The sequence below is a fragment of the Vigna angularis genome, chromosome 9 (assembly GCF_016808095.1).
Source record: "Vigna angularis cultivar LongXiaoDou No.4 chromosome 9, ASM1680809v1, whole genome shotgun sequence".
Lineage (NCBI taxonomy): Eukaryota > Viridiplantae > Streptophyta > Magnoliopsida > Fabales > Fabaceae > Vigna > Vigna angularis.
The window spans coordinates 13400936-13423953 of NC_068978.1; the positions used below are offsets into that span (position 1 = coordinate 13400936).

Consider the following 23018-nt stretch of genomic DNA (forward strand, 5'->3'; position numbering starts at 1 on the left):
AATTGGTGTGGCAATTGGTTCAAAAGAGAAGTTATCATGCAAAGACTTAAAGATAATTGAAGAAGAATTTAAGGATTGGAAACCTTCGCTTTTTGGTTCCCTTTGAATTGTAGGAGTAGAATTTGCCATCAGTAGCAAATGCTCCTTTTCTCTCTTTTCTTTTTCTCTTCTCTCATCTTCTGCTCTCTTCTCTTCTTCTCTCTTTCTCTTTTCTTCTTCTATCTTTTCTCTCAATTCCTCTTCTCTCCTTCTAGTCTCTTTCTTTCTTCTCTTATCCAAGAGTTTCTCAAGTTTTTCTTTAAATTCAATTTCCCTTCTAGAGAAACCATCTAGACCTTTCATAAATGTTTTTCCCTCTTGAATGAGGTGTCCCATTAATTCTAGGTCTCTCTTGGCTGAAGGAGGAACAAAGTTTCTTCTCATGCAAGCTCTTAGCTCATACCAATCATGAATGGATGATTTTCTACCTTTCTTGACATTATATTGCCTATGACTCCACCACTCACTTGCATGTTCTTCTAATCTAGAAAGATATATGTTAAGAGCAAAGGATTCACTATCTCTAGCAAGAAAAGGATGTATTTTATCAATTTTTCTTTCCCAAGCTAAGTATGTTAAAGCACTAATGTCTTTACCAAAAAATGAAATATCTTTCCTAGCTTGACTGTACCTTTCATCCTTCCTTCTTTCTTTTTGTTCACACTCATTTTGATTGTTCATGTGTTGGGCAAACAAGTTCCTAAGCTCAATCATTTTTATTCCTCCCTTGGTGATCATGATTTCCTCATACATCTTTTTAATTTCAAAAGTGGATTCTTAGTTTGAAAAGGTGTAAGATTTTACCTAGAGACAATTCCCAAGTAAGAGAAGTGAGTCAAAGGCTGCTTAAATACCAAGTCTTACCTAGCCAGAATGTCTAAGGTTACTTACTTGACCATTTTCAAAGTAAGATTCACTATTGAATTTAAAAATGGACTCAAACAATCAAAATGAAAGAGTTAAAACACCTTGACTTTTAATGTAACAAAATCCTAGAGCGTGGAAATAAGGAAATAAAGTAAAGGAAAATCCTAGGTGAGGCTTGTCGCTTTAGCTAACAAGACACACTCACCGTCTACTATCAATGCAAGCAAATAAAAAATTGCCAAGATTGGATAGAGCACTAAGGACCCTTCCAAGTACTTGGTCTTAATTGGCCTTTTACAATGAAAGTTGAAAGAAATCTAAAACAGGAACATTACAAATCAAATGACTCAAAGTAACTACAAAAGAAATAAAAGTGTTGCTGCCACTATGCTAATTTGGTCCACTTCTGCAGAAAATTATTAACGTGATCACATTGAGGCTTTTGGACAACTGTATTCTGCGTCTGAACAACTGTATTATGCTACTGGAAGGCACCCAAAGGGAGGCTTGATGACCTGTACATTGCCTAGTTCAATGGTCATATGAAACTGCACTTTAAGCAGACGTTGTTCAACTGTTCCAGGTGCTGAAGGTTCAATCTGTTCTGCTTTCTCCTTTCAGTTCAAAGAAACCTGCACTGTTACACACCATAACCAGCAAATATACTACAGCTTTCCAAAATCAAGTTTACTCAAGCAGCAAAAGACTTAGTTCATTAGTGTCAATCAACTTGAAATGAGAAAATTGTTTGTTCTAATTGATCACCAATAATGAACCAAGCTGGTCAAAATATATAGTAGCACCAGTAAAACCAGAAAACCCAATTGGTCAAGTGTGATGAAATCTATTTTGAGCAGTTTGGATATACTGAAATTTGCACCTTCAATTGGAAAAACCAGTTCAAAAAGGTGTTTCAAAAATCTTTTTTATCATTGGCATTGCCTTTCCGAAACAAAAACTGTGTAGACATATTGAATAGCACAAATCAGATTTAAGAAATTGGACTTTACAGCATTGGAAGCTAAAACAGGATTTTCCTCTCGGCCAAAAGTATTTTGGCTTCATGTGCATCCACTCAAATCTCACATTCTAAACTGTTTCAGGGTATTTTCACTCCACTGACAAATTTCTTTTGGATGATATACACTCAATCTCACCATCACTCAACTGTTTGGCTTGTGTCTCAAAATTTGGCTAGTGGAGTTGCCAAATTTTCACTCTTTTTCTCACTACAGAATGGTGTTTCAGGAAGATATTTTTCCTTGTTGTGGAGGCACTTGGATCAAGAGCTATATGAGTTTCCACCCCTCAAGATGCTACCACTAGCATGAGCAATCACCCTAGCACAAAATCTGTACCAATAAGCATCTAAACAGCACCAGAAATCAGAAAGTAAGGCTGGAATAAAACTGACTTATTATGGACAAAACCAGATTTTCAATTTAAAGACAAACAAGCAATTAAGGCTATTAATAAGGGAGGCACTGCAAATAGATCCTAACAAAGCTCTAGAGTAGATTAATAAAGCAAGAAAAACACAAGCACAGTTCAGAAATTATTCCAAATGCAAACTGTTTGATAATTTTCAGAAGTGTTTGATAAAATGCCCCAATGAATTTTAGATTTTGTGTTTTTGATTTTTCAGGGCCTGTAATCTGGATTGGTTGGTTCTAACAGCTTTTTAACACTTGATACTTCTTCTTTTGATCATGTATTTTCATTTTTAAACATTGAACCAGCTTTTTCACAATCCAGCAATGAATTTTAGACTAAAATTACCAAAACAGTGGCTGGAAAAACAGAAATTGCACTAGAAAAATGAACTAAAATGGTGGTTTTGAAACCCAAAATGAGTGGCAGTGATTCAGCAACTTTGATGAATGTTCAAACAACTTTTCTTGGTGATATTAAACATGTTTAAACTCTTAAACAGCTGAAACAATGATTAATATTCAGAATCACTGATCCACTTCCATTTTTAACTCAAAAATGATGGTTTAAATATCCAATCTGCATATAAATTCATTTTTGACCAAATGAGCAGTATTAACAACTTTCAAACATCCATTTAGACTTGCTCAAGCTTTCCAAAAGCACAGAAACAACAGGATTCGAAAATCACCCTTGTTATGGCCAAATTATGCAGCAAAAACCATCAATTAACCAACCAATTTTAGTTTTTCATGGATTCAAAAACTGGACAGCAAAGGAAATGACTCTAAGAAGTGTAAAAACACATATCTAAGCTATATTTAATATACTTAGCATGACCAAACTCAGATTAGACCAAATCAAGTATATTAGCACGGTGAAAAGCTAGAAGTTCAAGCTGAAATGGTGAATGGTTAAGGATTTTGAGCAACCACACTATGCATATTGCATTTTAGTGCTTGTTTTGGTTTGCTATACCTTAAGACACATTCAACAACATCACACAATGTTGTACCAAGCTCCATAATCAAAAGAAAACCACTGAAACAGTTTTAGAAATTTAGCACCAGATTTAAATTCTGTATCAGAATTCACAATGGAAAACAAATCAGATTTGCATTTTGATGCTTCAGCTTGTATAACCCAGGCTAGATCAAGTCCTCATTGCCTTATTTGGTATATATATACAGCTTGTTTAGCACTTGCAAATCAATTAAAACGAAATAATCCAGCAGAAAAGAAAACTGAACAGAGACAGAAATAATACTGCAACAGTAAATTGCACAAGACTTAAAACAATACAGAATTGAAATGTAAAGCTGGAAATGACCCAAACAAGAAGGTTTCACCGATTAAAATGAAAGGACAATATAAGCACACAAAGGAAACTAAAATTGAATGACTGGAAAAAGTAAAACAGAAGCAACAAAAATACTCAAAACAGAAACTGGAAAACTGAAACAGAAAGCACAAGAGAATGCAGAAATGGAGTGCAAAGATGGAGGAATAGCTTAGCTCTTGGTGCGTGGACGACCTAAGCTCTGATACCACTTGATGGAAGAAGGATCCAGCTGATTCTGGTGGGAGATGGAATCATTGGAACTTCTTCTAGGAACTTCTGGAATCTGATTTGGAAAGGAGGATAAGCATCATTTTGTTGCAGTGGAAGAAGATGAATTATGATGATGACCGGAGAATGCATAAACTTTGGAACCCACTCTTCCAACGGTGTTCGGTGGATGGATTGAAGGAGAATGGATGATTCGGTGATGAAGATAAGGTTGAAGCAGAGGAAGATTGAATTGAACAGTGGTTCGGTAATGAGAAATAGATGAAGTGGTGATGGAGAAAATAGAATGAAGGCAGAGGTTTAGGTGCTGAAATATGATGCAGATGGTGTAGAGGAATGTTAGGAATGGAAGCCTAGCTAGGGAGAGAGGCTAAAGGAAACTCTCAAGCTCTCTCTCGGTGACCTTCAATAAGAAGAAAGTTATGGACATCATCAACAGAAAACAATTCTTCATTCAAATCAAAGGTGTCGGTTACAAGCAATGGAGAAGGGTATTTAAAGGAGAAACAAAGCTCCTGGTTCACGCCTACACTTAGCTATGTTAGCTATGATGCAAGGGCCAGCTGTGCAATGGAAAGAAAACGTGAGTGGCTACGTGGCCTATCAAACAAGAAGCTGGTGAAGAAACGTGAGTGGCAACTGATGCATTTGTTGACGCTGGGTGCAAACCCTCATCTGCTGAGCACTAGGCTTTCTTTAACTTCAACCAAGCTGCTAGTTGGAATATGACTCATGTGAGCTTCCAAAGCAGCTTACTATGCATCCAAGTGAAGATTCCAACATTCCTCTAAGTGAAGATTTGGCTTGCTTCTTCATTCTTGATGTTTCCTTGCTTCTTGATTTATCAAGTTTCTTGGCTAGTTGATCCATGATCTCCTAGCTTTATTAGACCCTACAAAACACATATAAACATATTAAAGAGAATCTACTAAGACTTAGAGAAAGAAAATTAAGAAAGAGTCTTTAACAGTCCTTCTTCACTTCCCTTTCTTAGCCTTAGCTTAAGTTGATACTCCTTTGAATGGACTGTCCTAAATGGGTTTCCATCAAAACTTGTAGTTTTGTGAAATGTTTTTTGTAATTTTTGAAAGAAATTTGATATTTGAAAAGACATTAGTGACCATTCCCAAAGAGAGGGTCTTGATATGAGGAGAGGAGAAACAATGTGTAAAGATTATGGTAGAGTGTTGAAACCCTCACTTAAAAGCAGTAAACAAGGTGTAAAGATGAGGTTGCTAAAACCCCAAAATGAGAGAAAAACATGATGAACAAGAAATAGTATGACTTGAAAAAGAAAACCAGAATGTTATTCCCTTTATATTTTTGGAAAAGAAAGATTCGATAACTTTTCATATAAGAAAAAGGTTTCGATCCAAAAGATTTTTTAATGGCAAACATATGATGTACGTATGAAAAGCGTTTGTTTTTTTTTTTCTGCCTGAGTCAAATGTTCTAATTGCAATCATCAAACTCACTTTTATTTTCAATGTTTTGTGAAAGTAATGAGTGTCACACGTCTCGACGTTTAATGTCCAATATGATTATATAATTTAATTAGGTTATTTTTGTTTGATTGTAATTAATATTGTTTTCATATATATTGCGACAGTTTGTAATATTTTTATTTCTTTTTAGTTTTTTAAAATTCTTTTTCACGTGTAAAATTATTGTCGTGTGAAAATATTACATGTTCAATTCAATTTTTATATTTAAAATTTTAACTTAATATAAATTTATTTTTTTTTAAAAATGAAATAATGTGTTTTTCTTTCATACTAAATTAATAATTAAATTTAATTACAATATACATTTTAAAATAATTTTTTAAAATTTATCCACCCAACCACTCAATCTAAATATCTAAATTAATTTTATTTTTTACATGTTTAATTTTGATAAAAAAACTCCTATTTAAAATTTATAATTTTTAAAAATATAAATATAAAATAACACTTGTAATTTTTAAGTTTTAATATATTTGTCATATCAAGTTAAAATTTAACAATCAGATTCCATCTCAAAAAACTATTCGATAAAATGTAGAAACAGATATTATTATTTTTTATTTTATTAATATAAAACTGGAAGCAATGTTTTTAAGTTGTTTATGTTAATTATTTAAAGTATTTAAAGCATAATTCAAATTCAACTCAATAGTGACAACTTGAACCAATATTTGTTTGCATGACCTTGACTTTTGCAGAAACTATCAGCAACCAATAATCTTAGAATTCCAATGTGTAGAAGTATTTTGCACGGCTATAGACTTAGTCCCATTCAACAGCTTCTTTTTTTTCTTTCTAAAATTTGAAAGAAAATTCCAAATTGAAACCATAATCTCATGCCAGTATCATATGTTCAAAGTTCTGGGACCAAGGGCATTCATTACTGCGTTCAACAAGTCATTCAAATTTTGTATGTACCATGGAAAATTCTTTATAAACACTAAAAATAAGACATAACAAAATCCATCTTTTTAAACTAAAATTATCTTATACACAATTTCATTCGTTTTTATATGAATTATTATGTATAACTCATGTTTAAACTAATTTTATTTTTATTTTTCTATTTTTTTCTAAAGTATTTAAGAAGAAATTTCCTCCAAACTAACCTTAAATGTCTCATTCTATCATCAACCACAATTTGAAAAGTCTTTTCTGCAAAACCATATCTTATCAGCTGTTCTCATATGTAACTGAAAATTGCAAGGAAACTTCAAAATTTAATCCTAAATTTCCACATAGTCCTGGTGGACATTGCTTAGGCTAGTATCACACACACATAATTAATCCAAGGGCCAGTATAAGTTATAACCAAGCTTCTCATTAGAAAATTCAATCATTCAAATTTGAATTGAGCATGGAAAACTCATATAGCAGTTTACCATTACTGGATCTTGTATCTGTTATCTTCTTTTATGCATTGTTCCTACAAGGTGTCATTGCTGACATTATAGCAGCTTCCAATTCCTCATCCACTAATGAGGAACAAAAAGCTTTTTATCAGAGTGGATGGGGAGCTCAAAATATCTCAGAATACTGTAAATGGAATGGTATTGTGTGCAATGAAGCTCAAAGTGTTATACAGATTTCAACTAAGAACAATTTTTATATTCCTTCAACACAAGCTCATATTCAGCATTTCAATGTGGCTGCATTCCCTGATTTAATCAGTCTAGAGCTTAGTGGATCAGGACTCAAAGGAAATATTCCTTCAGAAATTAGCTCTCTTAAAAAGCTTGTCCATCTTGATCTGTCTTCTAATTGTCTTCAAGGTGAGTTGCCTAGTTCTCTTTCAAGTCTCAATCAACTTCAGACACTAAATATTTCTAACAATTTTCTTACTGGTGAGATCCCTTCTACTTTACAGTACTTGATCCATCTCAAAGTTTTGGATATTTCTCATAATAAGATTTCTGGTGTTATACCAGAGGGGATATCTGCACTGACAGAACTAACTAGTGTTTAACTATCTTGGAATCAAATAACTGGTTCCCTTCCATCTGGGATTGGGAAAATCCTAAGACTTCAAAGTTTAGATATTTCCAACAATCATCTTAAGGGACCTATCCCAGATGATGTTTTGAAGCATTGTCAGTATCTGCAGTTAAGGAATAACTCTTTAAATGGGAGCATTCCTTCTCAAGTAGGAAATATTTCATATCTAGATCTTAGTTATAATGACCTCACAGGCAACATACCTGAGGCCCTTCATTCTGTTTCTCACCTTAATTTGTCATACAATTCCTTTAATGCTTCAGATCACAGTTTTTGTGGTTTTCCAAAAGACTCTTTAATTGGTAACAAGGATATGAAAGATTCTTGCTCTTTTGATGTTGATGTTTCTGATGCTGATATTTCTCTTGTAATGATACTTGTCTTCTCTATCTTCAATGGCATGATTTTCTCAATGGTCCTTGTCTGTTGAGGAATTCATGTTTTCTGTCCCCTCCATAATGAGTTTGGAAATGAGCAAAGAAGAAAGAATGGAGACATGCTTTCAATTTGGAACTATGATGGTAAGATTGCATTTGAAGACATAATTAAGGCCACAGAAGACTTTGATATAAAGTATTGCATAGGAACGGGTGCTTATGGGAGTGTGTACAAAGCACAACTTCCCAGTGGCAGAATTGTTGCACTGAAAAAACTTCACAAAGCAGAATCTGAAAATCCATCCTCTTACAAGAGCTTTTGCAATGAGACCAAAATCTTGACAGAAATTCGCCATCGTAACATCATCAAGCTTTATGGTTTTTGTTTGCATAACAAGTGTATGTTTTTAGTGTATGAGTATATGGAAAGAGGAAGCTTATTTTGCAACTTGTCTTATGATGTTGAAGCTCAAGAGCTGAATTGGAGCAAGAGGATAAATGTTGTAAAAGGAATAGCCTATGGCTTGGCTCACATGCACCATGATTGTACCCCACCCATTGTTCATAGAGACATAAGCAGTAACAACATTTTGTTAAACTCAGAGTTGCAGGCTTTCATCTCAGACTTTGGCACTGCAAGACTTCTTGATTTGCATTCATCAAATCAGACTCTTCCTGCTGGTACTTATGGATATGTTGCTCCAGGTAAAGTTTTATTGTTGTTATGGAACCACAAATTCAATATCTGTACGGATAACCTTTTGCATGAAAGTAATAGAATCATATACATTTTTGCTATGTATTTATTCATATCATAAGATGAACTTTAAATAACTCTGTATCTCACAATGCATGAATATGTACTCACATGATGTTCAAATTTTTTCACTTAAAAAAAGTCATGTGAGGTGTAATTTCAAATGGAAAGTAATTTGAAAAAGCACTTTGCAAACTTATTGTATTTAGTTATCCACCTTTATCCATCACACGTTCGTCTATGATGGATCTTCGAGAGAGGATTTCTAAATATGGTATCTTAAGATAATGAGTTTATGAACATTTTTTCTTGTTATTTAACTTTTTCATTTATTTTCAGTATGTGGGATTTAAAGTCACTTGGATTCCTAACAAACCGATGTTACTCAACTTTCTTATTTATACTCAATACATGAGACTTAGAATTATACTTGGATTTCCAACCAGTCAGTCACCAAAACTAACTAGCAACTTTGATACACTAGTGAATCTTTCAAGGAATGATTCATCAAAAAGACACAATACCAATGAGATTGACATCACCATCAATTCAAAACCTTTAAACAATGAATTTATAAGTTTTCTTTCATATACGTTACTCAACCTATTTTTTTCTATTCAATGTGAGACATAAACTTACTATTTATATTCTCACCAATCTACCTCTAAAATAAAGGCTACAAAATATAATTATTAGTTTTATCACTAGCTGAAGTTATTTTTTCCATTTCTGGTTTAAAGTATTTATACTTAACAGTATATATTATCTTTGATATATTGGAACTGCCTTCCCAATGTATCTGAATTCTATGATTCATAATTCGAAAAACAGAAATTCAAATCATGATTTGATAACCCTTTTACTTACAATGTTTGTTTGGTTGATGTAGAATTGGCTTACACCTTGAGTGTGACCACCAAATGTGATGTTTATAGCTTTGGAGTGGTGGTATTGGAAGCAATGATGGGTAGACATCCAGCTGAATTGATTTCTTGTTTATCAGAACCATCCATTCAGAAGAAGAAGCTGAAAGATATATTGGACTCACGTATTCCACTACCATATTTTAGAAAAGATATGCAAGATATTGTGCTTGTTGTAACATTGGCATTAGCATGTTTGAGTCCCCACCCAAAATCCAGACCATCAATGCAGGAAATAGCTAATGAGCTTTTAGCTTCCAAGCCACCATTGCTTTGGCATTTTGATAGCATTTCCATCCACCAACTCATGAAGCAAAAAGTATATATAATTGGTAGAAGTTAGGAAACTCTCATAGTTATTTATGATGTGATTGTATTATATGACTCATTGATGTAATTTTTTCTTTGCTTATAAGAATATTGTTCTGGGTAGTAGTCTTTTTGTCTCGATGTTACAATACCTTTTTTTTTTTCAATTTTTATCCCACCATTTTAAATTATTTCAATTTAGTATCATTTTCAATATCCCTTTTATGAAAAGAAAGTCAACATAATTCGTTTCATTGAGACTAAATTGAAAATTTTCAAAAACTAAAATGAAATTGAAAAAATATATAGTAGTAAAAAAAGTATTTAATTATATTTTTTACTTACTTTTTTGTTTATTAAAAGTTTAGGAAGAAGGGAACGTTGCCGGTGTAAAAAAGTTTTAATGAAAAGAATAACATTTTATGTTTGTTAGATAATATAATGTAATAAACCATTAACTTTTTATGGAAATTTTAATTAACATTGCGTGTAAACATGTTTAAATGATTCATGATTCTTGAACATAATTTTTTCTTGTTCACCAAATGTATCTCCAGATAAAATTTGCTTAGAAAATCATGTTAAAGTTACGTAATAATTTCAACTTCAGATGATATACTTCTAGCTAAAGGAGGATGTGGAGAAAAAGTTCCTAGTAAGATTTTTTTTCCCCTTTTAAATATATCAGTGCAAAAACTGCCATTGTAATCTTTTCTGAAGGAAGTGATGAATGAAAAAAATATAAGGTATTACTAAAAAAAATGTTCAAAATGAATTTGACAACTTAACATGGTTTACAGTGGGCTCAAACCTCAAACAAAGTTCTACTTGATGTCTCTTCATGAGAGACCATAATATTGAAGAGTGTTAAAGAAGTCAATGTAATCATTGAGTCATTAGCAACAAGTGACCATCAAGTACAGTATGAGAAAAGTGAATCTTCTAAGAGATGTGAATTCTAGAATTAGGAACATGTGTAGAAGGGAGATATGACAAAGACCATGCGACTCACATTTGATGCCAATTATAAGTCTTAAACTTTGATCTTTTAAACAAACAAAATCTTTTGATAAAAGAAATAACACAATCTAGAAAACTTATTAGATGACTAATGAATAATAGATTAAAAGGAGACCTAGGGACATAAAAGACATTATTAATAGATAAAAAAAGGAACAAAAATTAATAGTACCAATACCATGAGTTAAAACCCTAAATCCGTCAACCATTGCAATAGAAGGTAAATTATTAGAAGTGGATAAATAAAAAAAATAAAGATTTGTTACTAGTAATGCAAGTACCATAAGAAGAAGATTGAGTTAGACCAACAAAAGATATACCTATGCGTGCAATAGAAGTAGTGGAACCAGAGGGATGATGATCCTTATACCATTTCAAAAATTCATTGAAAATAACATTTTTTTTCTGTAGTATCAAATGGAGGAGGATCCACAATAGATGATTGTGAGCGAGGATAAGTTTGAACAACAATATATAGTAACACCTTGTGGCCTAGTTTGTGACAATGGTCATACTTGTGACACCCTTTTCATGGCTTGCGAGAGTGATTGCGGTCATCATGTTGAAATGCCAAAGTAAGGAATCCTCGGTAGAAAGGAAGTGTATCATTTATGAGTGTACTTAGCATAGGCAGAAGGATGGAACAAGTAAACGTAAAATTGGGTACAACAAGGGAACCCAAAATATGATCACGGACATGGGAATATTCATCAGCAAGTCCATGTAATGCTAACACCATGAAGAACTTTGATCGTTGCTCTTTGGTAGGAGTGGAGGCAGGAGGTAATAACTCATTAAATTCATGAAAAAAAGCATGAAGCTTACCTAAATAATCAACCATAGAACCATGACATCGAGGAGCAACAACATTGAAAAAGATCGTGACAAACTCCATAAAGACGTTAAGTATCATTGATGTTTAATAATTTTGCTGATCCCAAAATTCACAGGCATGAACAAATTTCTTAAAGAAGAGACGAATGGTAAACTTAAGATCGATGCAAAACTGAGCATCAATTTTCTTCCAACGGGAAATTTCATCGGGAGCAATAGCAGTCACTCTTTGAGTAAGATGATCAACATACCCATAACTCTCAAGCCAAAGTTTAATGTCTGATACTCAAGTCGCATAATTAGTGTCATCTAACTTATCAATAGACAAGTGCACATTGACATGGTTAGTATAGATTAACTAGTCATACACTTTGGTGAGAGAAGAGATTTTAGGAGAGGCAACAAAAGAAGTCATGGAGGAAGAGAGAAAAAAAACCCTAAAAGTCTTAAGAGGTTTGGTCAAGGCAACAAGGCCAGATCCAGAAAGAAGACGCCATGGTGAGTCCAACGATGGTGATTGATGACAGAAACGAAGACTCACGTGCTGCCACATGTGACTGGAAAAAAGTCTATAGGTCGAATCTTTGACCAGCCCGTGGGAGAGTGTCTGTACTCTGATGGCGGCGATATTGTGGCACGGTAGTCGCCTAGCCAAGACGAGCCAAACTGTGTGTTGTCATCTGAATGGAAACTTCGACAATGGCAAAATAGTTGCGATAGCAAGAATAATAACAAATTTACAATAAAAATCTTAAGCTCTAAATATCATATTGAATATAATAAAAAACTAGATATAAAATTAATTTAAAAAATTACATACATGATATTATATTTATAATAAAAAAAATATGAACTAAGTTCAAAATAAAAAAATAATAATAATAATAATAAAATAACATAATATAAAAAATAAAAGATAAGATATCTAACACTAATCATTAAACATAAAAGATATTGCAATATTTATTTCTTTGTTAAATTCTTCTTCTTGAAATCCTTCTTTTAACTTGGAATGCTAGTATTATACTATATTTTGTTTAGATAGCAACTGATAGATAATTTGACTTTGAAGACGATAATTGTATTTCTTGAATGGAAAACTGATATTGAAAACTCTTATGCACAAGAAAATCTTTATGAAGAGACGTGGAAACTAATTTATTGTTTAAATACTTTTTATTAATAAATCAATTATAGTGGGCATAATATATAAAATTTATTCTCTCAATTGTTTTCTTATTTACTTTGAACTATTTCTTAAGAGATAATTACATCATATCTTAACATGAGGACTATCATTTAAAGTCATATTCATTTTTCTTTATTATAATTTTTGCTTTAATTATTCTTTCAGTAACCTAAACGTCGAAATTTGATTTTAGAGGGGACATTATTTGTTGCTCATTCGTACTTAATTGAAAGCACTTTAACCTCAACAAAATCTAAAACTTGAACTACTCAAAGATTCCACCTCATGGAATACGTGATAATAGATAATCAAATTATAATAAAAACATTTTTCATCTAAAATAAAAGAATCTTTTCTCTATTTTAAATGATTTATTAAGTTGAATATTCAATTTTTATTAACTATAAGAACAATTTCTATATGAAGATTATGGATAATGGGGTTTCAAAAAAAACATTTTTCAAACACATAAATAAATAAGTTCTCACCATTTTCTAAATCATTTATCAAGAAGATCATTCATTTTTTTAAGGTTTAATCCTTTTCGACATCCCTATTTATGTACGAATGTCCCAATTGGGTCCTCGTTTTCTAAAGTGTATCAAAATGGTCCCTAATTTTGAAAATTGATATCAATTGAGTCCTTTCCGTTAAGTTGGCTGGACGGCGTTAAAAATATTGATGAGTGGATACTGAGATGACGAACGAACGCTCGTCCACCAGCGAACGAACGCTCGTCCATCAGCGAACGAACGCTCGTCGACCACCGAACGAACAGTCGTCCAGTGTGGAACGAACGGTCGTCCAACAGTAAGAGGTCGACGAGCGTTCGTTCTCTGGTGGACGAGCGTTCGTTCGTTGGTGGACGAGCGTTCGTTCGCTGGTGGACGAGCGTTCGTTCGCTGGTGGACGAGCGTTCGTTCGCTGGTGGACGAGCGTTCGTTCGTCATCTCAGCATCCACTCATCAATTTTTTTAACGTCGTCCAGCCAACTTAACGGAAAGGACTCAATTGATATCAATTTTCAAAATTAGGGACCATTTTGATACACTTTAAAAAACGAGGACCCAATTGAGACATTCGTACATAAATAGGGATGTCGAAAAGGATTAAACCTTTTTTTAATTAACTATGGAGTGTTTCCTATACGAGCACTCTTCTCACATTCATGTGAATGAAATCACACATTTGTAGTATCTTGTGTCATTTTTCTAATTGAGCATGTTTCCTAAATCATGTAGATATAATCACATCCTTATGGTTGAACATTTGATATAATTTTGTGTATGAATGACATTCATGTAAATGGAACCAGATCCTTCTAATGAGTACAAATTTCTATATGAAAGCTCCTCCCACACGAATATATAGTCACATCCTATGGTCTACCGTCTAGTGCAATTTTTTTATAGTGTCTCCAACACTAACGTATACGTAAACGCATCTCAAAGGTTGAACCTTTGGTGAAATTTCGATGATGAGCGTGTCTCTTACATTAATATGAACTCAACCATTGCTTAACTTTTGGTGCAATTATGCGAATGCATCATCCATAGCCCTTTGGATACAGTCACACCATATGGTTGAATTTTAGGTGTAATTTTCTCTATTCATGCCTCCCGTACCTAAGTGGGTACAACCGCACACAAGTTATGTTAGAATGAAGGTGAGTTAGACAAAAAAAAAAATTGTAAAAATTTAACTACACAAGTCATGAATATTCTTCCTATTAAACTTTCCATATGGAATAAATTTATATTATTTCATATATGTTGGTGTTTATATGTATATGTAACATGTAATACCTATAAATGGTGAAACACAAAAACTTCTACTCATATACATGATAAACGTGAAAAAAGTGGAATCTATGACGACTTATTATGAATTCGTAGTAAGTCGACTCATGACATTTTGTTAATAACAATAATTGTTATTATGATATTATTATGATTGATAAAAGGAGATATATGATAATAAGTTGTCTGGTAAAATTTTCGTAATAAAAATAACATTGATTTTGAAGGATAAAATGAGACTTGTCATAATAAGTGAAAAGGGAAAACTTAATATGACAGGTGTTGCAAATCTGTCATAGTAAGTTGAACGTGGTGGTAAAATTAAAATTATATTGAAAACTTATTATGACAAGTTTAGGAAAACCTGTCACAGTAACACTTTACTATGACTGCTAGTTCATCACTTGTCATAGTATGTCTGCTGGTTCATCACTTGTCATAGTATGTCTAAATCCCTAATTTGTTTCAGAATCCATGAATCATTTTCACAAAGTCCTCATACATAGTCTCACAGGTTATTGCCTCCCCACATCGTCAAACATAAGACCTTGTTGCTTCCTTATGCCTTCGATGGAAGACGTCGTCGTTTCCTACAGTTGTCGTCTCCCACAACTGTCGACACAATGATCTTTGCGTTCTCTATTGCCCACATCTCTCTCCCACACTCAACCTCATTTTTTGACCATTGGAGCTAAACCAATCATCTCGAGTGAGACTAAAAGGTGGGCTCAACAACGACCAGAACACTTTCCAAATCAGAAACCCTAAGGGATTGAACTTAGTTTTCCAATCAGATCTCCTTCCAAAGGCTTCACTATCACGATTGAGCTAGTCGTTGTTGGAACCTCCGTCACATCTCTGATAGCCAAACGTTGTCGTGCCTCTTGGAGCCACTATTTGCCCCGCTGTCGCCATTAGCGATATCGACATCGTCATTAGCATGAACGAGGAACGCATGAGTTCTCCTCTTATCCCCGGCTTACCTTCCTTCCATGGTTCATCAGCTGCTGCTCATCTCATGGATAGCCAGACGCACCGTTGGCACCGTTCATGGGCCAATTGTAAAAGTGTCATCAACTTCTGTGATGACTCATCCTCTTTTGTTCACCCTCTCGCGCATAACTCAACAGTGTTACCCAAGGCCACCAGTTCACCTCAGGCTTTGTTTCAAACTCTGACTCGCCGACGACATCACGATTGAAACGTTACCAGAAATACCTTGGCTTCACTATGCTTCCTTGCATTATGATTTTTCTATTCTTTCCTTTTCTTTGTTTGCAAGGATTTTAGTTTTTCTAATTTTATTATGTTGTGAATGAGTTTTTAGTATTGTGATGATGAGTATCAAAAGGGGAGGAATATTCAAAATGGTGATGGCCAAATAGATGAAGGGGAGCTCCTCGGGTGAAGGTGTGCAGAGGTGATTGTAAGTTAAGAGGGAGATTGGAATGACTCTAGGTGTGGTCTTTGTATCGGTTTGGGTGTTGGATGAAGATGAAAAATGGATGGATATAAAACTTTTGGAAGAGATGGAAATAAGGTAATAGGTGGTAGTTTTATGTTGTTGATGAAGGAGGCTTAAACTGCTTATGCAAACATGTTGAAATATGAGGTGCTCTAATGGTGAATGATGAGGTAAATGGAGCTCTGTGTAGTGTTGATTCTTCATTGATTGTTTTATTTTGATGATTACGTTTTGTTTTTTTATATTTAATTGCATATTATGCAAGCTCATACTAAGATTGAGGAACATAAGAAATTACATTTGTGGAATCATTGAAACAAAGGCTAATTACCTAAAAACTTCAATTCTTTTAGTTGGTTAGCATTGCCTGTGATACAAACATAGAAAGATTAGATTAAAGAATCTTAAATATTAGGTAATTAAACAATATATGGTGAAAAGTTTTCTCATTCCTTTTCATGTCTGAACCTACTTATTATTACTACTTTTAGTTGTGGAATAACCTCTGCCAACATTTGCTTTTAAATGGTTTATTAGGTTGCATGTGCTTATTTGCTTTTACAAATTCAAGGTTTCGTTTGGGCACTCTGTATATAAGGGGTTTGCATTGGACAAAGGGTCATGCTAACAAAGTAAATGATAACATTTTGGACTGGCTTCGTTGATGTTTGGTTTCTAAGTAGTGACTGAACTGATTTATGTCTATCATTTGGTGTTTAATTTGTTATATATCACTTAAAGGTTATCTTTCTTGTGTTTGTGTAGAAGGACAATGTGAAAAATCAAAGAGAGCACTTGATTCTTTTGCTTGCGAATGTACATATACGAGAACTTCCAAAATGTGATCAACAACCTAAGGTTTGATTTTATCTATTATTATGGCTTTTGGCTTTATTATATGATATGAACATACTTTTCCTCATTTTTTTACATACTTATTTTGGATGATCGTGCTTTAAATGAAATGATGAAGAAACTCTTCATAAACTAGAAAAAATGGTGCAAGAATTTTGGGTTGCAAAAGTAGCCTTTGGTGAGATTTTCATTTCTCAATTGGTAGTTACTTCAAATGCTAGTTTATTTGAGTGTCAAATTGAAATTTTTGGTCTTATAAGTACCTAATTTGCGTAAATATCAATCGTTCAAATCTCAGGTGTATTGGCATTGTTAGAATGATCACATTGAATGTATTGTGAATTACATTATTGTTTAACTTCATTTTGCTTTTTTTGTAGATACTTAACGATTCATCCCCATTGGAAGGTAGAGAGATGGAAGAAATTAGAAGCAAGTGGGCTTCCTTTCTTGTGTTAGTGATAACTTGTAAATATCTTAGGTTTATAGTACTTTACAATCTTTTGGAGAGTATTTGTAAAAGTTATAAAGGTTGTAGGTTTATGTATATACAATTTCATGTTTTAAAGTTTGATGGACAACTTAATGTTTGAATTGATTTGATTAGGAATTGTTTGGTTTAGTGATATGAATATTCTGGGATTTGTAGGTAAATTAAATGGACAAAAAAATGGTAAAGCGAAATGAATTTGAAAAAACGAAAATCTCACTTACTATGACAGGTCTCCAAATACTTGTCATAGTAATTTAGACTTACTATGATAGCACTACTGCAGCGAAAGGAAAAAACAACGATTATTTTTTACAATTGACAGCAGTTTTAAAACCGGGGTATATTCAGGCGAGGTAAAAAATGGTGAGTTTTTGGTCTCGATTAGGAATCGAGGTAAAAAAGGGTGGGTTTCTGCTTTTGTCAAACCGGCACAGCGGAATGGTTAAAGCGTTCAACAAACCAAGAGGTGGGTGAATTTGTTTCTTATCACAAATCGTTCTTTTAATAATTTTATCACGTAAATATAAATTCCTTAAAACAATTTAAACAAATTAAAAGAGTGAGGAAGAGAGAAAATTGTACAGGTAATTTTTATCCTGGTTCGGATCACAGAGATCCTACATCTAGTTGTTAATATCAACTAAGAATTAACACTTCACTAGCACAAAGCAACAAACTGTTACAATCACAAAAAAAATGAACAAGTTGAAGGTTATAACACTTCTCTTGTTACCCCAAGAGATATAAGTCACTTCCCTTGTAACCCACAAGGGATGAACACCCCAAGAGATAAAATAGTTGGTAAACACATATCTATAATAGTTGGTCACCAGCTCAATTACATGCTTTCAATCACAGATTAACAACAATTACCCACTACTCTAACCCAAATCCAACACAAATTACCCAACTAAGCGAAGGCTAATCTGGTCTTCAAAATTGCAAACTAAGCAAATGCAATGCACAAATCCAATCATGTTTGTACCATACAGCCCAATAAACTAAGCGAAGATTAAACACTAATTGGGCAACTAAGTGTATACCCTTTGCAAGAACACAATCATATTTAATAGAATGTTTAGCAGAGTAGCAAATTATACACTTCCAGCTTAGAAATCTCAAGGAAACAATGCAATTTCGCTAATGACCAACCAAACACACTTAAGCTAACATTAAAAGAAAGTTAACACAACTAATCAGAGTTGAAAACATTGAAGTGAAAATGGAGAAAACATTAAAGTTGAATGGTATTAAAGGTGATTGAACGGTCCTAACAGTGAGGCCGATTGGTATTGAAGGTGACCGAACGGTCCTAATAGTGAGGCCGAACAGTACAAACAACGACTGAACGGTATGAAGACAAACTAGCTAATGAAAACAAAAATGGGAAACTAAACAAGCATAAGCCGAACAGTATTACTAATCAGAAGAACGAACACAAACAAGCCGAACGGTCTCTAACAATGAAGTGTATTAGAGACCGAACGATATTGTTAAGAAAACCGAATGGTAAATAGTAAATGCAGCAACAGTAAACAAACAAGAACAAGCTGAACGGTGCTACACATGGGTATATGACCGAACGATATTAAAATGCAGAAACTCAAAAAACGTTGTAGAATGCAGAAACGAAATGCAGACCAAAAAACGCAAATCTAGACGTGAACAGAAAACGCTGGTGAAATCAAAATGGCAAACGAGATATGAAAATGAGATTGGAAATGAAATGCCAGTGCGTGAATGAAATTGAAGATTCAACAACATTAAATGAAAGTGCTACAAAACATAAAAGCAAGAACACGAAACAGAATTGCAATTAAAATGGAAAGGTTGGAAAATGCATCAAGCTCCTAACCTAAGAGAGAAGAAATGTGAATGAGGGGGAGGAGAGGTAAACCCTAAATCTGATTTGGGGTTTTATAAAACCAAAAGACCAAAATGCCCTTCCTCATGGGCTTCTCCTAGAAGTAGACCAAAAATGGGCCCAAAGTCATAAAGTTTGACCTAATTACATTATAAAATGAAATTAAACTATAATATTGACGTGGCTATCCTCTTGAACTATAATGTTTCCAACACTGTCCTATTTTCTTTCTCTGGTCACTTCATCTAACCGTTCGGTTCAATAGTGTTCTGTCGTTCGTTCTCAGACCATTCGGTGCAACAAAGCTAAGACTGTTCGGTTCAGCAATGCTTTGTAGGTTCGTTGTTTGACCATTCGGTTCAACAATGCTCTGTAGGTTCGCTCTCTAACCGTTCGATTCAACAATGCTTAGACCGCTCGGTTCAAGCATCCAGTGCAGGCATTACAAGACCGTTCGGCATAGGCGTTCACAGACCGTTCGGCATAGTCCTTCACAGATCGTTCGGTGTTGTGCAATAGGTTCAGATTTTTTTTCTCTACCTTTCTAACAATGATTGTCCTGCAAATAATAATTGGAATAATTAGGCCAAAATAAGAATTAACAATCTAATTAAGCCCAAATAGTGAAAATAAGACAATAATGAAGAATTAAGCATAATTCACTAACACAATTCGATGCGGAAAACTAAGTGAATAGTATTGATGGACGAACGCCCGAGAAGCTGACGACCGAAGCTGTGCGAGCTCCTCGAAGCTTCCTCCAGAGAGTGAAGACGCAGCTTCGGTCGTCAGCTTCTCGGGCGTTCGTCCATCAAGTGGTATTCAGAGCAAGGTCGAACACGCTTCGAAGGTAAGTATCTCGGTTCGTCTCTATTCTGAGTTGTTCGGTTTAATTCTGAGTTAAGTGTTTCGCGTCTCTGTTTCGATTCTACTGTTCTTGCGTTGTTTCGATAATGTCTTGGTGCTTCATCTTGTTTTTCTCGGTTTGGTTTTGATTCTTTGCGTTTTGTTTCGTTAATTTCTACGTTGTTCATCGTTTTTCCTTCACTGTCTTGCTTTGATTCAATCTCTTCATATTCGTTTAGGTTTCAATTTTGTGTTGAGTCTAATCTGTGCTTTGAGTCATTATATTGAGTATTATTTCATTTTATTCGGTCCAATTGTCTTGTTTGAGTCATTTTTGTTTAAGCATCTTTTCCTGTATTGTTCTGTCATGTGAATTTGCTTCTACTGTTTTCAAATCTGGTTTAAACTAGTTTATCACTGCATCTGTGTAAACTGAATGTGTGAGCACTATCTGCACATTACATTGAGCTATGACAAATTCAATGAGAGCTCAAGTGCATGAATGGTGACACCAATTTCAATTTCAGAATGTTGAGCAGTAGTTTAAATTTTGTTGTGTTCATTTGCAAGCAAGTGGTGATTTGAATCTGTGATTTAATGTCTAAGAAGAGCTAGTCCTTGATGCATACCATATAAGCAATGAAATGCTTCTGCAAAAAGCTTGGTAGCATCATTGGAAGACTCTCGTTGCACCAATTCTGCAGTTGACCGATCTGCACAATTCTTTGCTTGAGTCCTTTTCTGTTTTTAAATCTGTTTGGCATTTAGATCATGGCTGAACATCTTCCATTCATTTCATAGTAATTTTTTTTTCAACTTTTGTTTGCTGTTTTTGAGTCCTGTGACTTGTTCACATGTTGTTTCAACATTTGAGTCAAATTTTGGTTGGTTGAGTTGCTTATTTTGAGTGAGTTGGTAGCTGAACAATTGCAATTTTTGAAAGACTTTGTTTGTGCATCTTTAAATTGTTTAAACTAGTTTTAATTCATGCTCTAAACTTGTTGATGCAAAAGTATTATGAGTTCTAGCTGCCATACATATTTACACTCTTGAGACCACCAAGTTTTGACCATTTTCCTTCACAAGTTGCTGCATAATTTTTGTGTGCTAAAATCTGATTTCTGGAATCTTGTATCTGGACTGTAGCAACAGGTTTGACCATATAAAAAAAAATTGAGAACAATCAATAAAAATAGTCATTGAACAATTTTAAAAACCAATTAGGTCAGTGCAGCCTAGTGTGTAATTTTTTGAAATACCAAAATCAGAAATTGTTGTTAGAAACTAGATTTCTCTTAAACATTTCAGCAGCTTCTTGTTTGGTTTTTATTTGCTTTTAAAATCTTTTCTAGAGCTATTATTAGGTTCAATTTGAGTGCTCACTTTGATCACAAGCTTTGTTTCTTGTTTGTCAATTGTTGGCTGTCTTGGTTTTGTCTTGCACGTGTAAAATCTGATATGCTGTTCTAATTTGAGCTTTGTTTGTTTTCATAATCTGATCTAGAGTTGATCTTGAGTCAGTTTCATTATCTGCTGTGCTGTCATTGTCTTGTGGCTGTCCTGTTCTGTTCTGGTTTCTGATTTTGACCTTAGCCTAGCCATTCTTGATTGAGAAGCTTGTTACACTCTGGTTTCTGGAATTTGAAAGAAGGTTTGTGTGCTTGGTAGCATCTTAGGTGGTGGTGGTCTGAAAGACTCTCCAGCTTTGAACTGCCAAGGGAGAATCTCCCTTCCAAACCTTTCCATTTTGAGTGCTTTAAGCTTTAAGAGAGACTGATTTTTTGTGAGCTTTGTGTGGCTGCATCTAAAGCCAAATATCCTTGTTGAGAGTGTGTTCTTACTTCAGTTCTGAATCTGAATTGTGCTTACCAATTAGATTTGTGCAGTTTTTGTTTTGATTGCCATTTATAGGTTGTTTTGTGTCAAGAGTGAATTACAAAAAGCTGCAACAGTGAAGAAGTTGAACAAGGAGTCTCATGAAACTTGAACTGAATGGGCTTTGGGAGTGCAGACCAGAACCTTCACTGATACAACTATAGCACCTCAACAGAGTATAGATTAAGCAACCAAAGATAGAAACACTTCTTGTGGGAGTGTTGAACTAAAGGGAGTCTTTCACCTTAAATTGCTTCTGTTTTGGTTGAACTATTCCTATTATAGCTTGTATTGCTTAGCATTATTTGGAAGTTGATCTGGTATGATAATTTTTGTACACTAGGATTAGCCAATCTGAATCTGAATTTGAATTGGAATTGTTCTGCATTGCATTAGATTAATCTGATTTTGATTAGACTAGGGTGGTTGTTAATTAGTTTGGTTTCAACGTAGACTTATATCCTTTTGATTCTGGTATAATGACCATTTGCATGTGTATAATGAAATCTGGTTTGATTTTGGTGTGTGCAGAGCTGATACTTGAGAGTTTAGTTTGAGCAGAAATTTACTGAGAAGACAAAAACCTAAGCACTTTGTTAGATGTTAAGATGTGTGTTTCTGTTATTTGGGCTTAGTCTATTCTGTATTAAGGGCATTGGCCCATATCTTACAATATAAATAAACTACCCTATGTGTAGTCTAAACACATTAGGGGATATTTTCTCCCAATCTTCTTTATTTCTCATACACTTCATGTGGAAGCTTTGAACTGAAGGGAGTCATTTACTTTAATTGCTTCTGATTGTTTACATTGCTTTGGTTTAAAATTGTTCATTGTGGACTGCATGAACTGCTGATTTAGTGTGAATTTTCTGTGTAGTTTGGGAAAAGCAATATTGATGGTACTGTAGCATATTGTAAATTGTGAGCTGTTTCAGTGAAGACAGTAGCAGCCATCTGAACTAAAGGGAGTTTCTTTTATCTCAAATTGTTTTGATATGCTTA

General features: G+C 34.0%; 1 protein-coding gene across 1 annotated transcript; it reads left to right on the plus strand.

Annotated features, from left to right (window-relative positions):
- Window positions 1-6769: 6769 nt before the first annotated feature.
- Window positions 6770-9888, plus strand: LOC108346549 (MDIS1-interacting receptor like kinase 2). The gene is made up of 3 exons (XM_052868069.1): window positions 6770-7184; window positions 7839-8489; window positions 9431-9888. The coding sequence occupies exons 1-3, from the start codon at window positions 6770-6772 to the stop codon at window positions 9805-9807; spliced, it is 1443 nt and encodes a 480-aa protein (XP_052724029.1). The 3' UTR covers window positions 9808-9888.
- Window positions 9889-23018: the final 13130 nt, after the last annotated feature.